At 64.2% G+C, this 16,205-nt stretch overlaps 1 protein-coding gene across 1 annotated transcript; it reads right to left on the bottom strand.

The window, feature by feature from the left end:
* Nucleotides 1-5,796: 5,796 nt before the first annotated feature.
* POFUT2 (protein O-fucosyltransferase 2) lies at nucleotides 5,797-16,205 on the bottom strand. The gene is made up of 9 exons (XM_023238628.2): nucleotides 15,940-16,205; nucleotides 14,333-14,583; nucleotides 12,024-12,168; nucleotides 11,330-11,440; nucleotides 9,592-9,658; nucleotides 8,803-8,928; nucleotides 7,948-8,128; nucleotides 7,617-7,740; nucleotides 5,797-6,903 (listed from the first exon to the last, which is right to left on the bottom strand). The coding sequence occupies exons 1-9, from the start codon at nucleotides 16,188-16,190 to the stop codon at nucleotides 6,750-6,752; spliced, it is 1,410 nt and encodes a 469-aa protein (XP_023094396.1). The 5' UTR covers nucleotides 16,191-16,205; the 3' UTR covers nucleotides 5,797-6,749.

Below are 16,205 nucleotides of genomic sequence, written 5' to 3'. Positions count from 1 at the left end.
CGTTGAAGACGGCTGCGCACAGCCACCCGCGGCCCCCGGCTCAGCGGCCGTCCGGCCTCCCCTGGGACTCCCCTGTAGTGGAGGCCCGGTCCCCGGGGAGCAGCCCAGCGCCCCGCCCTGTCACCCAAACCAATCTGTTCCGGGAGGGCCTCTGGGTCAGACTCTCGGATGGGCGTCCCCAGCCCAGAGGAGGCGCCTCACTTTCCTGAAATCGGCCCCGAAAACATCAGCAGTGTGGACGGCAGGGGGCCGGCGGCCAGAGAGATGCACACGATCAATAAGGGGAGAACTTCCGAGAGTCAATCTTGAAATCACACCCTCGAATTTCCCATCATTTGGGGGTGCCCGGGTGGCTAAACGGCTGACTCTTGACTTTGACTCAGGTCATGGTCTCACGCTTTGTGGGATGGAGCTCCGGGCGGGGCTCTGTGCTGACGGCACGGAGCCTGCTTGGGATTCTCTCTCCCTCTCTCTGCCCCGCCCCCCGCTTGTTCTCTCTCCCTCTCATAAATAGACAAACATTAAAAAGAATCTCCCATCACTTCCCTTCCCTTCGGGCTGTGAAGGACCTCAGGGTCGTCCTGGGCATTTTCAGCGCTGGTACGGTGCAGGGAGCGCTCCCTGGCTATGTCACTGCCTCCTGAACAAGGACCCGACTGAATTGGAGATGTGGGCAGGCGGGGAGGTGGCGCTCACCCAGCAGAGCAGAGGGCAGCGAGGCCAGGCCTCGCTTCTGGGGGGAGAGAGCGTCTCTCCTGTCCTGGCAGCGGAGGATATGGACCCTGGCAGGCTCCAGACTCTGCATTCAATGCCCCTCTGGTCGCAGGATTAAACGGGAACGGTAAGAACGGACAGTTACTGTGTCCGTCAGAAGTATCCGGAGAAGTTGCTGCGGGGACAGGAGGTCTCTCCTCACAGTGGTAGTTAGAGCCTCCGAGGGCCCATAGCAGAGGGGGTGCCCCGTCCAGGCATCCCGGGTGGCCCTCCAGCTCTGATCACGTCCCCATCTTACCTACCTGGCTCGGGACCTCGCCCACCATCTGACCAGAGGCCGACAGGCATCTGGTTCCCCTGCAGCCTTTAGCGAACGGAGTTGGCTCCCCGTACTCCTGGCCCGGCCAAGTGCAGGGGCTCCGGTGGGCTCCTTCCTGCTTCCTGGCCCCTCCCCCTGCAGCTGGGAACCACATTACAGTGCTTCCTACCCCAGGCCCCTTGCTGACCTCAGGGGCTCTGCGACCATGGGGCTCCTTCCTTCCTGCCCCACACCGTGCCGCGGCACCACCATACTGGGTGCTGGCACCTGCTTTCTGTTTCTCAAGCCAGACTTGCACTTACCTCAGGGCCTTTGCACTGGCTGCTCCTTCCCTTCCAGTGCTCTTCCGCCCACTCAGGCCCCTTGTCATTCGGACCTCGCGGTGCAGGTGCCTCATTCTGGCCTCCATCGCACCTCTTAGAGTTCCAACCACCGTGAGAGTCAGGGCCTCCAACTTCACTTTGCCTGCAGCCCTGCAGGTAGCAGTTGGTCTGCTCGCCCGGATGGCCCTCCCTGACCGTCCATTAAGGGACAGTTCTCGCCCATCCCTTTTCCTCCCTTCAGCACAGAGGACCCCAGGCTCCCGATTCTGGTTTTAACCGCTTTCCCGTGTGTCCGCTCCAGCAGAACGTCAGCTCCTGGCCCACGTCGGGGCTCGGGACCCAGGCAGGGGGTGCAGGGCCGGGCACCCAGAGGGGAAGCTGTTGCAAGGTACGGAAGAGGGTGAGCGAGGGGTCCTCCCTGCAGCCCAGAGGGCGTCTCAGGCTCGATGCAGCGCACGGTGTCTGTGCAGAAGCCTCCACGTGGAGTGAGTAGCACGCGTACCATCCAGGGACGCCGGCCCCCGTGAAGCCGGGTGAACTGGAATGTTCTGTGACGACCCTCCTAATTTAAATTGTGATGACGTCTGTGACACAGATGGGTCAAAGGTGTGCTGAGGGGGGAAAGCTGATCTCCAAAGGTCACACTCTTGAGACGACAAAAAGTGTGGCTATGGGGACAGACGGTGGCCACCAGGTGGTGGTGCGGCACAGGGGTAACACGAGGGGGCCCATTGGAAGGCGCCGTCTCCACCGTGCAGGCACACACACTTGCACGCACTTGTGGAGACACGTGTACACACGTGCACACAGGCACACAGGCGCACGTGCACACCCACAAGCACACATGTGCAAGCACAGGCAGGCGCACAGGCACGATGCACACACACACGCCAGTGCCGGTGGCACTGGTAGCAATGGAGCAGGTCCGTGGACCAGGTCAACCTGGCACTCGGGCCACGCGAGGCGTCACTGTCGCGGACACGGGCGGAAGGGAGCGCCGTCATTTCTCACGACAGCACATGAGTCTACAAGTGTCTCGAAACAAGAAAGCGAAGAACGCATCTATGGCCCTGCGGAGAAGCGGCCGGCACGACCCGAGGTTGGACGTGCGCCCAGGGGACCTGAGGCGGAGTCTGCTGCGTGCGTCCCCGGGCCGCTCTCAGAGGACGCACTCTGCCCTTCACCGGGGCCCGGGCTGGGATGGGGCACACGGAATAGGGTATCGGAGAGGGAACGTCACCAGCGGGAGGAGCGGGACAGTGAGGTGGGGGGCACGGCACTGGGGTGCGGTGGTGCTCTCCCCGGGAGCCGGTGGCGGCCGGGGCCAAGGAGCCCCGTCTGCGGCCAGGTCACCCGTCGCCGTCCCCGCAAGTGCCCGGCTCATGCCGCACAGGCCTTCCGGGGCCGCGCATCACCCCCCCATGGAGAGCCGCCCCGGAAAGCCCCGTTCACAGGGATGCCCACGCGGGGATCTTCCCAGGCGTGCCCATGAGGCCCGACGGGCGGCTCCAGCTTTGCCCACCGGGGAGCTTCTGATTTCACTGGGCCCCGCGCACTGGTGGGATTTTAGCCGGGGCAGGGGCGCGTCACGGGGGGCTGGGCTCCCGCTGCCATCCTGCAGGGGTGAGACCGTCTTCGCCCGGATGAGCAGAACGAGCGAGAGAGCCAGCCCTCCGGGTGCGTGTTGGCTGGGAGGGCAGCGGCCCGCAGACCGTTAACTCTTTGCCCGACGGAGGCAAGCCGTGCAGGAGGCTGGGCCCTGGGGCCTGGGGCCCCTTCTCCCCATGTCTGGGGTGGGCTCCTCTTCCGGGTCAGGCCCGGCTCCGGGCAGACACAGCCCCCAGCTCAGGTGCAAGGGTCCCCTCAGGTCGAGAACCCGGGGCCCAGGGCGGAGGGGGGAGCGGGTGCGGGGCGAGGTTCCCTCGGGACAGTCGGCTGGTGGGACACATGAGACGCCCCGCTCAGGTCCTTGGTCACCCCCTCCCTCCCCCACTGAGGCAGGACCCACACGGAGGAGAGACCTGGATCCAAATCCGGGTCAGCCTCCTGCTCGCACGGCGGCCCTGGTCGTTCACCTGGCCCTGAGCCTCAGTTTCCCCATCTGTAAATGGGAGAGGTGGTGACAGCTTGTAGACACACTCTGGCCCACACTGTTCTGGTACTTTCCACGGACAGCCTGTCCTGCTGGGGCAGCGTCGGGGGAATGGAGGGATGAAAAAAGGGGCACCTCTCAAGTCTGCCCGAGGGGCAGAGCACCGGAGGCCCCAGGTCCAGTGTGGCGGGTCAGCAGGCGCCCAGTCAGGAGGGCGGGAACGCGGGCTCAGGCCTGAGGCCTCCGGGAGTCAGCATCTCTGGCCCACGGCGACTACAGCTCTAGACCTGCCAGGGTGGGGGGCGGGCCCAGGGTCGCCACGGGCCCCGGGCCCCTCTTCTCCCACACACCGCCTGCCTCTTGGCCTCAGAGTGGACCCCACGCCCCCCACCCTTGCAGCATGACCGCTCTGTGCTCCGTGGTGCCCGGAAGCTTCCTGTTCTCCAGGCTGGGGTTGGAGGCCACGCCGGCCCAGACCCCCAGGCCCAGCGGCAGCCTCTCCAAGTGCCCCTCCGCGTAGGAGATGCCCAGCATCCAGCATGGGGAGGGGCGGCAGGGGTGTCCCTGCCCCATCGCCCCCGGAGCCTCCGTGACCCCCAGGGCCCAGGGCCCTGCAGGACCCAGGGACGCGCTGCTGGAAAACCGCCCGCGAGCACACGCTTCCTCCTCCCGGTCCTGGCCAAAGTGCCCGTCTTGTTTCTACCCACAAAGGTGTGCGGGAGCGGGGGCCGGTGGTGTGCCTGGGCCTCCCTTGGAGGAAAGAAGGGGACCGAGACCCACGGAGAGGGCAGCCCGCGCCCTCCCGAACAGGCGGGGGTCCCGTCGGTCTGGAAGCAGGTCTCCATTCTGAGGCCGGAAGCCCATCCCGCCCAGCACACCCCGAGGGCACCGTGGTCACAGCAGCTGGTGCCCGGAGCCCGGACCGTGAGGCAGAGCCCCCAGTGTCGGGACACAGCCCGTGGGGGACGGTCGGGGGTGGCCGGGCGACCGGGATGCGAGCGAGCAGGCGCTTCCCATGCCGCATGGCGAGTGCCGGCGGCCGGGGTCCTCCCACATGGGAGCCCTCCCGGTGCCGGTGGCTCCTCCCCCCGCACCCCCGAGGGCTCACAAACCGCCGGGACCCAAACCACGTCCACCCGGCTCGCGGGACGCGAACGCTCGGTCCTCGTTTAACGAAAGGCCGGTTTTCCTTCACCTTCAGCCCCAAGGAGAGGTTAGCTGCCGAAGCGCGGGGCTCTGGGGGCCCATCCGGCCTTTGGGAGCAGGGAGGCTGAGGGTCTCGAGACCGCCTCTGCCCACACGCTCCTCCGCACGGGGACGGCCACAGAGGCACACTTCACAAAGTCGCGAGCGGCCGTCCTCGCCCCGGCCCCGAGCTGCCCGTTCGGGGGCACCGCCTGGACTTCCCGAAGCACCGCGTCTCCACGCCAGCACAGCTGTCCCTCCAAGTGGCACCCAGACACGCCTGCCGCACGGGTCACCACCCAGGCGGCCACCGGGCGTGTGGCTCCGTGCTCCTCCTCCGGTCGGGTGCTCGAGCGGGGGGCGGGTGGGCTGGGCAGCTCCAGGTGTGAAGGGGGGTGGCTCTGCCGACGGGCGGCCTCCGTGGGCCCCGCACCGTTCCCCCCACCGGGCGGAGGCCACCTGAGTGGGCCACCGAGGTTTCCTCCTCCCTCCACCCACGCTCCCCCCGGCTCCCCCACCTGGACCCGCCCCGTGGTTTGAGTCATCTGCTCACCCCTCAACTCGAGACTCCCGACCCCCATCCCGGAAAGTGCTCCAGGCTCCTTCCAGTGGGGGGGCGGGGGGGACGCCCTGAAGTCGAACCCTCCCTGACGGCTTCATCTGGGCCCCGGTCTCTAGCCTGTTCACCCCTTTGCTCAGACCCCCCAGGGACTCCCGCCGCCACTCCCCCCTCCCCCACCTCTGGGCCCCCCGAGACTCCCCCCGACTCCCCACGGCTCCCCCTCCCCCGCCCTGGGCCCACCTGCCACGGCGCCTTTCCAGCACACGGGGCACAGGCTGCCTGGACCACAGTGCCCCCTCCCTGCCGACCCCTCACCTCCCCGCGAACCTAAGTGGGGTGGCCTGGGCTGGGGCTTCCTGAGAGCACAGACCCAGGACGGCCTTCTCCGTGCCTGACGGGCGGCTCTCAGGCAGCAGCCGGTCCAGCGGACAGATAGGAGAGGACGCTCTCCCCGTCCCGGCCACGCAGTCCCCGAGTGAGACTACACGACAAAGCACTTCCCTTAAGACGGAGAAGTGGCAGTCACGGTCAGAACTGTTACACGTAGCTCTCAGCCGAGAAAAAATTCAGGGCTATGAACAAGGCACCGTTTACAGAATCCCACCTTTCTAGAAAACATATTTTATGAATGGCATTTGAATGTACAAATGGGAAAAGAATAAATACTTTATCGCCTGACCCCACGCCGCCGTGACACCGCAGGACCCTGCCGAGCATTCAGGTGGGTTTTCGGAGCTCAGGAAGCCCCAGAAGCCCCGGGGCTTTGGACCACGGCCTGGGTGGGTCACCCGGGGCTCCCGGCCAGAGGGGATGTGGTGGTGACCACGCTGACGGCCTAGAAAGGGTTTCTGTGCAGCGTGACCCCAAGGCCCTTCTGAGGCCACAGCGATGGTGCCCCTCGTCCCCGGGCCCACCGCGCCCACCACGAGGCTGTGCCAGGGGCGTCCGCCCTCACACGCTCACAGGCGGCCAGGGCTCCTCTCTGCGAGAACCCGACAAACCGCTGGAGACTTCCAAGGAACCTTCCAGCACTCTGAGCGGGGGACAACAGGCCTCAGACCTGGTCCGCAAGGCCGCGGTTCACTTCCCGCCAACCCGTGGGTGGCTTCAGGTGGGCGAGAGGGCGGAAAAAACAGGACCAGCAGGCCGACGCCACGCCAGGTCCAAAGGCACGGCCACCCCGGCCCCCGGGACGGGAGCTGCCCGCACGCCACATCTGTACCACTCGCTGCCGGACGTCCCTCCAGACCCAGGAAACGAGGCCCGGCACCTTCTCCCGTCACGAGGGCCTTGCTGGCAGGCGGAGACCCGGTTTCTTGCCCGACCAAAGCCCCCGGCCACGGGTGGCCGACGGCGGGAAGAAACACCCAGCACAGACACACGCCGTGGCTCACGTGGCTGTGGGCTGCGTCCGTGACCCTGAAGAGGGCTTATCTGGTAGCCTGGCCGGTCGGACAGGGGCAGGAGCCACCCGAGGGAACTCGCGTGGTCAGAGAGAGCCCGAGAGTTCGCGTGTAAGGCGAGTCCAGGAGGTGGGGTCCACGGGGTGCCGGCTCAGTAGGCGACCTTCCAGTGCGTGGGCTGCTCGCACGCCTCCTCCAGGTCCCCACAGAACCGGTTGTACGTCGTCCGGGGGTCGAGCCCTAGGATCTCTCTCTCCTCGTGGATCCGGAAAGAAAACGTGGAGACCGAGGTCCCGATGAAGAACCTGCGAACCAGAGGTCACGAGAGGCGCGTGAGCGAGCTCACCCCCCCCAGCCCTGCCCGGCCTCGTGAGTCACCGTTGCCCAGGGGCCACAGGCCTGGCTGGGGCGGGGCTGGGGTGGGGGTGTGCTGCGGAGAGGCCCCAGGTCCTGCACGGGCGCCGACTTGAGTCCCCTGCAGGATTCTGGCTGCTTGAGGTGGGGGCTCAGAGCTGGGCTTGGACCTCTGAGGGCAGACAGGCGTCCCCACGCCATCTGCTCAGCACGGGGGAGGCCCCGGCCCGCAGCCCGGCAGGCACAGTTGGGACCAACCGGGGCATACGCCAGGTGGCTCCGAGGGTCCTGCAGACGGAAACTAACCTCCTCTCGGTTTCCCACCCCCCGCGGAGCGTGTGCGTCCCAGCCCTGCTCTTCCCCGGGGGCAGGCCTGCCTCTCGGGACAGTGACACAGAGCCCGCCCTCCCTTTCCGGAGGCCCTGTGTGTGCTCCTCGGTGACACGTGTGATCGAGGAGGTCACCGAGTCCAGAGGAGCAGGACCTCGAGGTGAAGGGACGCACAGGAGGGTCTGGGACAGAGCGCCGCGACGGGACCGGGGAGGAAGCCGGCGGGTGAGGACCGGACGGGGAGCACGACCCTCCACGCGGGGCCGGGGAACGGGGGGCCGCCCGCCAGAGGCTGAGGGGCGCGGGGCGCGGCGGGCGCGGCGGGCAGAGGCACCTGGCGTGCGAGCAGATCCACTGGTCGATGATGGCCACGCCACCGTCGCGGTACAGCTCCAGCTCCTCCCACGTGGGCTCGAACCTCACCATCTCGGGCAAGAGCCGTCTCAGCTCCTCGTGTTCTGCGGAGCAAAGGAGGGCGGACGCGCTGGGGTCGCGGCTCCCGGACGCGTGTGCTGCGCCGGCTCCGCACGGGCCGGCGGAAACGGGCAGGAGGACCGGCCGCGGGAGCCGCCGCTGCCCTCCCGGCTCGGGCCGAGGCTCGCGCGCGGGCCCGGGCCTGCCGCGGCCTAACCGGGGGCAGCGGACGCGGAGCCGGAGCCACGTACCCTTCCTGACGGCGTCCGTGGCCACGAACACCTTGTCCAGCTGGTGGGTCTTCATGAGGCCGCGGATCTTCTTCACGGCCCCGTCCAGACTGGGCACGTCCTCTCTGTGGCCCCAGATGAAATCTTTCCTCCTCAGGTGAACCGCGAGGTACGGACCCCCTAGCGAGGACCCCAGCTTGACCTGGCAAAGGACGGGGACCGCTGAGGGACCTGCGTGCGGCTGGCACGCGGGACACGGAGGGGACACGTTGTCCGTGTGGCAGCACCACGCTCCGCAGGCGTCGGCCCAGATGTCTCTCCAAGACCGCGAAGTGACTAATTACCACAGACCCTTTAACTGAGCGAAACAAAAAAGGTAAAGGAAACCCTGGAAAAAAGTACAAAACTAGGGAAAAGGGTCTATTCGCTACGGTGCTTTTCCAGTAAACATCACGTAACGACTGAGGGATCGCTGCCGGAACGGTGCCGCTCCACGCGCGGCCGGCCCCGTGGACAGCGCCACTCGAACGCGCTCCCGGGAAGTGCTCAGCAACGACGCCCGCTGGAGACAGCCACGTGTCATTTGTTGAAAACGAGTGACATGAAAACCACACCTTCAGAAAAAACTTTCTAAAACAAGGGTGACCCTTTCGGTGAGTCTGGTTTGGCCGCTCTCAGAAAAACCTCGCCTTTTCTTTCTCTGTTGTCCTCACGTCACGAGGGAAACGCTGACCGTCCCCGTCCGTGTTCGCCGCCCGGTTTTACTCCCGGAACTCGAGGAACTCCGGCGGAAACGGAACCGGGCCCTGGGCCGGCGCTGGGACAAGGGGACCCTCCTGACGCACATCCCCGAGCGAGAAAGCGTGGGGGCGCTACCTTCATCTTGGTCCAGTCCTCCTCGAAGGGGATCCTGTCGGCTTCGTCCGTGGAGTTCAGGTACTTGCTCCTGAACTCGTCCCCCACGGCCCGCAGGTGCTTGGCGAACACCATGCTCCGCCGGGTCTGCGGGTGCAGAGAGCAGCGCCCCGCTGAGTGCCCCACCCCGTCGGCCCCCGGCAGGCGCCCCGAGCCCCACCCGCATCCCGAGGCCGGCCCGAGAGTCCGAGGGGGCGCCGGATGCCGGGGACGCCGAGCCGACACTCTCGGAGGTCAACTGGGGACGGGCTCCTAAGAGGGTCTGGCGGTGACGGGTCACCAACCGGCAAAAGGCCGGACCGCGAGCGACCGGGACCATCACCACGGGCACAGGGTGAGATGCTCGGACAGGCGCCCTGCCTGGGGGGCGGGGCTCGGGTCAAGAGAACGTGGCCGGCCGGAGGGAGTCGGCAGTCTCACAGCTAACAGGGGACCACGGTGCCGACGGGAGGCGGAGAGCCACGAGGGCGGCCGTGACGAGGCACCTCTCTGCTTTGGAGACGACCTGCTCAGGGGGCACCCGGCTCAGGGAGCGGGGGTCTCTCCGGGGTCCTCCGGACAGGTGCCTAACCTCTACCCGGCTCCCCGCGGGAGCTCTATGCCTACGTCTACACAGGGCAGACCTCTGGAGCAGGGCAGGCATGGAACCCACTTCCTCAGGCTCCTGCCGCGTCAAGGCGACAGGGAGGCGCACGCGCCCAGCACGCACACAGGCCAGTCAACAGCACGGCAGGTGCGGGCGGCACTCACGTCCCAGTACTCCTTCCCGCCGTAGTGGTCGTGCAGAAGGTTCTCGGCTCTGTCCAGCATCACTGACCTGTTTCCAAACAAGAGAAAAAGCGTTTAATTTTAAGACAATTCTATTCGCCTGCTCCAGGGATTGTCTGGGAAGGAAGCCGGGAGCCCACCGGGACACGCCTGGGCCGGAGACCTCCACACACGCTCCTGCGGGAGACCGTGAGCACCGTGAGGGGTCTCTCCTGTCCCAGCCACCGCACTGGGGGTCAGCAACCCCGCTGTCACCACTGACGAAAGAAACACCACAGACAAAGCGAGCAGGTGGGACTAGTCAGCGGTTCTGGTAAAACAGAGCCCCGGAGACAGCTCACACAGGAGCACAGAAATGGCTCGATTTTGTAATTTTGGAAGATCTGCTATGTAACTGGCCACATGTGGAAGACAAAACCGCGTGATGACAGATACCACAATCGTGTGGTCAGTCAGACCACACTCCTGTTTAAAAAAAAAATCATTTTAACAACACAGGGCTCGGTGCCCCTCAGCACGTCTGCTTTTCAAGCCCCGAACTAGCACCTTTTTCACAGAACACTCAACTCCTTCCTTGCACAACGAGGGACAACGAGGGACAGAGCGGCCCCTTCCCGAGGCGATCAAAGAATCCCCAGTGTCAGAGCACACAGAAGGGACACTCCAGAAAGGGCCGCGTCCACTCCAGCCTGGACAATGCAGGACACAAGTCTGGGGAAAGGCGACCAGCCTCCTCCTCTCTCCTGGTCCCCAACCGTGCGTCCTGAGTGGTACGGGGCACCGGGGAGGCCACAGCCCCTCCTCTGACCACCGTGAGGTCCGGCTCCGAGAAGGCTGCGCGGGAGACCTGACCGCAGGCGGGACGGGAGCCCTCCAGGACCAGGCTGCAGTGGGCCATCTCGAAACCTCCCGAGCCTGCCACTCCTCTCCCGTCCCTGTTCTCACCCTGCTTCAGCCACGCCGGGCGGTCACCGGGACAGGTGAGGCAGGGGAACGAGTAAGGTCCGCGCTCTCTTCCAGTCGGGCCTGCAGCCTCCGGGCCATGCCGCCCTCGCCTCGCTGATGTCTAGCTCCACCCTTGCCTCAGACAGGAGAGCCAGACCCCTCCACCGCCTGCACCGGGACTGGAGACCCTCCCATCAGCTCCTACCGTGAAGTGGCTGAGAAGCCCGTGCGAGGCTGTACTGGCAGCACAGACCCCCAGAACACGGGTACAGCCAACCTATACCCGGGCCCTCCCCGGGGACGCGCGACCGCCTCTGCCCCAGCCCCACCTCGCTGTGGAAGGACGACCAGGTGCAGGGTGGGGACGAGCTCCACCTCTCCAGTGACCCTGCACAGGCCAGGAGGGCCTCTGATGCCAACAGGACAGTGTGCAGGCACACACAAGTGCATACACGCATACGATATGTGCACGTGCAGCACACATCCACGTGCACATGCACACACACACACATGCACGCACAGCGCACACGCAGCACACATCCACGTGCACATGCACAGTGCACACGCGACACATGTATGCAGGCACACACACATACACACAGTGCACATACAGCACACATGTACACACGCACCCACACACATGCACGCACTGTGCACACAGCACATGTGTGTGCACATTGTGCACACGCAGCACGCACAGCGCACCCGCAGGCACACCCACGCACGCGCTCGCCCATTCACTGGCCGGCCACGAGCGGACCCTGCAGGCACGTACCTCGCTGACGTGTTTCTCAAAAGCACAGGCGCCATGATTGAAGCCGAGCCTTGAACGGACAAACAGGAGACGTTTAAAGCTCTTGTCTCTTCGTAACCCCAAAACCATCCTCTGGAAAACAAGATCCCCGGTGCCTCCGTTCGTTGGTTTTCACACAGGAAACCAGTAAACCCCAGATGCACGTGTGTACGGCTCAATCTAGGCAGACCCGGCGATCTCGCGGTGAAAACCTCCCGCTCGTGATCACAGGTAGTGGCGTTCCGGTGAAAACTTATAAAGAACCATAAATCTCAGCGGACTTGAGCAGACCGGTGGGGCTCCATCTGGACGGCTGCCGGGGGAAGGGGGTGGTGGGGGGGCAGCTTCACGGTGCCAGAGGCCCGGCGGTAACAACCCTACGACGGCCGTGCCCCTCCGAGGGGCTCCCACAGCAACGAGTTTCTAGAACCCGGGTATTCTGGTGCTTCACCCACAGGTGCTGCCGAGGAGACAGCCCCTCCTTGGGGAAGTCTTCCGATGGCTGCTTCCGTCTGGGTGACCAGACTGCCATCTCCCCGGCCGCATTCAAATGCGCTGAACGCAGCTTAGCTGTGTCAAGGTGGCCCGGGTCCCCACGTCTGTAACCGGGGATGGGGGCCGCTGCACAGGCCAGGCGGGGAAGGGGACCCTCCCGCCGGGGGCCCAGCGGCCGCACCTGTAGTACTCGTGCTTGTCTTGTGCATAGAGCAGCGGGTCAATGCAGGGCCGCTCGTCAATCTTCTCCTCCCAAGTCCCCTCCTTCCACCCCTCCGCGTAGCTTTGCAGGACGAACACCTGGTCAATGAAGGGCCCGCCGGACTCTGGAAGAGGCCAAGAACTGACAGTGAACAGGAACCGGAAGCACACGTGTGGGCACGTGTCGGACGGCCGCTGGTACAGACAGGGAATTACTGCTTTACTTAATCCCACCTTCTCCCTGCAGGGCTGCAGAAAGCTTACAGAAGCAGAGACAGGACACAACAAGGGACAACAGGGACGAGGTCCCTAGAGTGGGTGAAAGGGGCTGCCTCAGGGCAGTGGAGCTCGTCCAGGCCCTGGCCGCTCCCAGGGGCCCCTCTTACAGCAGCGGGACCTGCCCTCGGCGCTCAGCCCTCCTCTGCCGCACCCCCCAACCCAGTCCTCACGACGGCCACTGGCCCCACACACTCTGTCCACCCTGCTGTCCCTCAAGCACGTCGGTGTGCCCCCTTCCCACGGCCCCTGTATGGGCTGTCCCTGCGTGGACCATCCTCGCCTGGACCGCTCCCCTTCAGGGCTCACACTGGACCCCTGTGACACCATTCAAATCGCACCTCCCGGGGACAGCCTCCTGCCCCACACCCCACCCCACCCCACCCTCTTTTTGTCCGCATGACACTTCACCGCCTTGGACACCGCGTGCTTCAATTACTTCTTCATCTGCCTCCACGCCCCCACAGGAGCTCCAGGAGAGGAGGAGTCTGTGTCCAACCTCCCCACGGCCCACCGCGCCCACCCGGACCCAGGACATGCCTGCCACACCCATAGTGCTTCATCAAGACGTGCCCGGGGTGGATCGATGGAGCCCAGTCACGAGACAGCCGCATCAAGAGGAATTCTGGCGTCTCTTCCACATTTCCCTTGCTCGGGGGCCGCACTGCTGGCGGGGCCTGGCCCCAGCCCTCCTGGGGCTCCTCTCGCAGTGACGGGAAGGGAGGTGGCACCGAGAGGCTAAGACGCCCGGTGCCCTGGTGCACATCCTCAATCCCTGCCCCCCTCTGCAGTGAGAAAGGGTGGAACAGTCGAGGCCAGCCGGGCGGGGTGGAGGCCAAGCCGTCCGCCTGCTCCGCGGCACTCAGGGCTCTCCAACTTCCTGTCCCCTCTGCTTCGGCTCCAGGCTTGGGGCCTCCAGAGCCGCAGGGTGGGCAGCAGCCCTTCCGCCCTGCACACCCACTCTCCCCGCCCCCCTCCCCACCGCTGAGCACGCTCTCACGTGGCTGAGGCCCGGCCCTGTCCTGGTGTCCACCCATCAAGAAACCCTCAGGCCACAGCCCTTCGTGGAGGTGAAGGGCAGTTTCTCTGGGAGGCTCCATGACCTGTGGGTCAGACGAAGGCTGACGCTGATTCCCAGACTAAGTCGAGTCAGACTAAACACCCAGCTGCATCTCTCGTCTTGGCTCTGAGAGAGATGCATTCCAAGAAGACGTTTTACAAGCCTCAGTTTGCTTCTTGCCCGTGAGTGAAGATATCAGAAAACACGGCCTATGTTGTTCCATGGCCGCAGCACTCCCAGGACTGACCCCGACACAGGAACGTTCCAAAGTGACCAGGTCTGCCGCGCAGGGAGAAGTGGAAAAACGAAGACGTGCCAGCCGCAGCCGTACGCTCCAGGGCCGACGCAGCAGGAGCTCCACAGACCATGGCACCCGCTCACGACGGCCTGCGCCTCCCTCTGCCAGACTAAGGTGGCAGCAGAAACTTGGCAGTGCCTTTTTAAGCTTAGGTCTAAAGAAAGCAATGCTAAGCTGTAAATACTCTCATTCTAAGAATATTTCCAGCTTCTCTCTCTTAAAAAAATGAAACAGACCGAGCAGGCCTAAGTGGAACGAGACGTTATGACGAGCGCTGCAGGGAGGCCCCAGGGTCAATGCCTGCCTGCCTGCCGTGTGGCGTCCTGCTTCCCCATCTTGCTTCCCCTCGGGGACACAGGGCCCTCCCTGCACACGAGCACGGCCTGCTGGGGCCATGCCTGGCCTCCGGACCAGCAGCCACAGCTCTGAGCGCCCTCCGCTGGCTCGCCAGCCGCCCCGGCTTTCAGAGACAAGGGGACACACAGCTCACGGAGATCTATCTCCCGAGATAAATTAGAGGAAGACCAAGGTCACCGGGAGCGCGGAATCGGGAAACAGAAGCAGGCCCCCCCTGCAGAGCGAGTGTCACCACAACGGGTGTGCCACACACAGCGGGCTGGCTGGTGCTCCTGCACCACCACCTCGGCGGCCTCACCTGCGATGAACTGCTCGTACTCAACCACGGGGATGTTTCTGTTCAGACTCGGAAGATCAAAAAAGTCGGACCACGGAATCCGGACCTGGTGAATGTCCGGGCTCTGCCAGTGATAGAGGCGGCCCCAGGGGGGCAGCACCAGCACCCACTCCTCGGTCTTCAGCAGCGTCTTCAGCAGGGAGGCAACGCGGATGTAGACGTCCCTGCGGAGATTGAAGCCCTCTGGGGGGTTGACGTCATACAGAAGATACCTAGAAGGGAGGGGCAGGAGCCAGGTTCTTCCCCGCTGAGGCTTCTGGACACAAAGCCCAGAGGCGCCCCCAATGCCTATGGGGCAGGATCTGGGCGCTCGGAGCGGCTGGTAGTTCACTGTCGCCGCCAACTCCTTTCTGTACAACCAATTACTTCTAGAGCCCGTGAGTAGGAACGGCACGCATCTTAGCAGCCTTTAACGGCCGGCAGTAATTCAGTGAGACCGGCAGTCTTACCAACCAGAGCCTGAGGATCAGTCCTCCAGCGGTACCCAGACGTTTTGGTCTACCGACCCCTTCACACTCTTCACAATTACTGAAGACCCCACAGGACTGTTGTTCATGTGGGTTACATCTACTCATCGTGCCAGTGTTAGAAGTTACGAATTTAAAACGCATGTATTATTCACTTGAAATCATGATAATAAGCTATTATGTGATGTGGTTCTTAATATTTTTAAATGAAAAACAAGTATATTTTTCTAAACAAAAAGAATTAGTGAGAAGAATGACAATGTAATTTTTGTAACTCTTTTTGGTCTAGCGATAACTGGATTTTCACATCCGCTTCCGCATTCAACCTGTTGAGCTATCGAAGGTCAGATGGCCTCAAGAAAACCCCCACTGTAGACTCACGAGAGAACGACTTAAAAAGGTGGATAAATAACATCCTGATGTTCCTACCAAAATGGCTCTGACACCTCAGGGCTCCCTGGACACACTTCGAGAACCACCGCACTACTGAAACACCTCTCCCTTCTTGGCACTGGTTTTTCCACAACTTCCCTTACTACCGATGAAACTGTGTTGTAACGCCCAGCTTGAGCCTCCAGATCTCCCCAAGACCACCCACAGAGGAGGGAACCCCTTTACCACCTCCACATCCAGCATGCAGTGCACGGTCTGTTTCGTCCAAACCCTCAGTAATTGCTGGACGGCACAGACACTTGTTTTTTTGAATCCCTGAGACTTTTATCTAGGGAACATCCACCAACTGGATGGAGCCTGGAAGATTCCGTGCAGATAAACAAGGCCGAGCTCTTACGAACATCTGACTCGGGTCTCCTCCAACCCAGGGCAACAACCCGCATCATCTAACAGGGGCGCCCGGGCCTGCCCCTTAAGGCTCACCCACAGCCAGCCCTTCCCGGGGCTCCGGAGGCCCAGCAGCCCGGGGCAACCCTGACTCGCGCACGGAGGCTGAAAACCCGGGGAGGGTCAGAGGGTAACGGGGTGAGGGGGTGAGGGCGCTGGAGGCTCCGCCCCGCGCCCCACCGCACCGGCCCGCTGTCCTCGGTCCCGATCCCCGCCCCCCCCGACCACAGGTGCCCCGCCACGGGAGTCCCACGCTTTTACCGTCTGCGGGACGCCGCCCCCGACAGGATGTCGGCCGCCGACTGGCCGGGCCAGAACTCCTCGCCCGAGGCCGAGGCCGGCGGCCAGGACACCGCTCCCAGCAGCAGGAGCAAGACGACGCCGAGCGCCGCCATGGCCCCAACGGCCACACACTTCCGGCGGCCGCGCTCCGCCCCGGAAGCGCACGCACGCCCGTCCCACCGGAGCGCGTCTCCTGAAGCCTTGGCAACGCCACGAGCGTCTTGCGTCATCCCGCGGATGGGAGT

Source organism: Felis catus, chromosome C2, assembly GCF_018350175.1.
Source record: "Felis catus isolate Fca126 chromosome C2, F.catus_Fca126_mat1.0, whole genome shotgun sequence".
NCBI lineage: Eukaryota > Metazoa > Chordata > Mammalia > Carnivora > Felidae > Felis > Felis catus.
The sequence above is the reverse complement of the archived record's forward strand: the minus strand, read 5'-3'. Positions and strand labels throughout refer to the sequence as shown.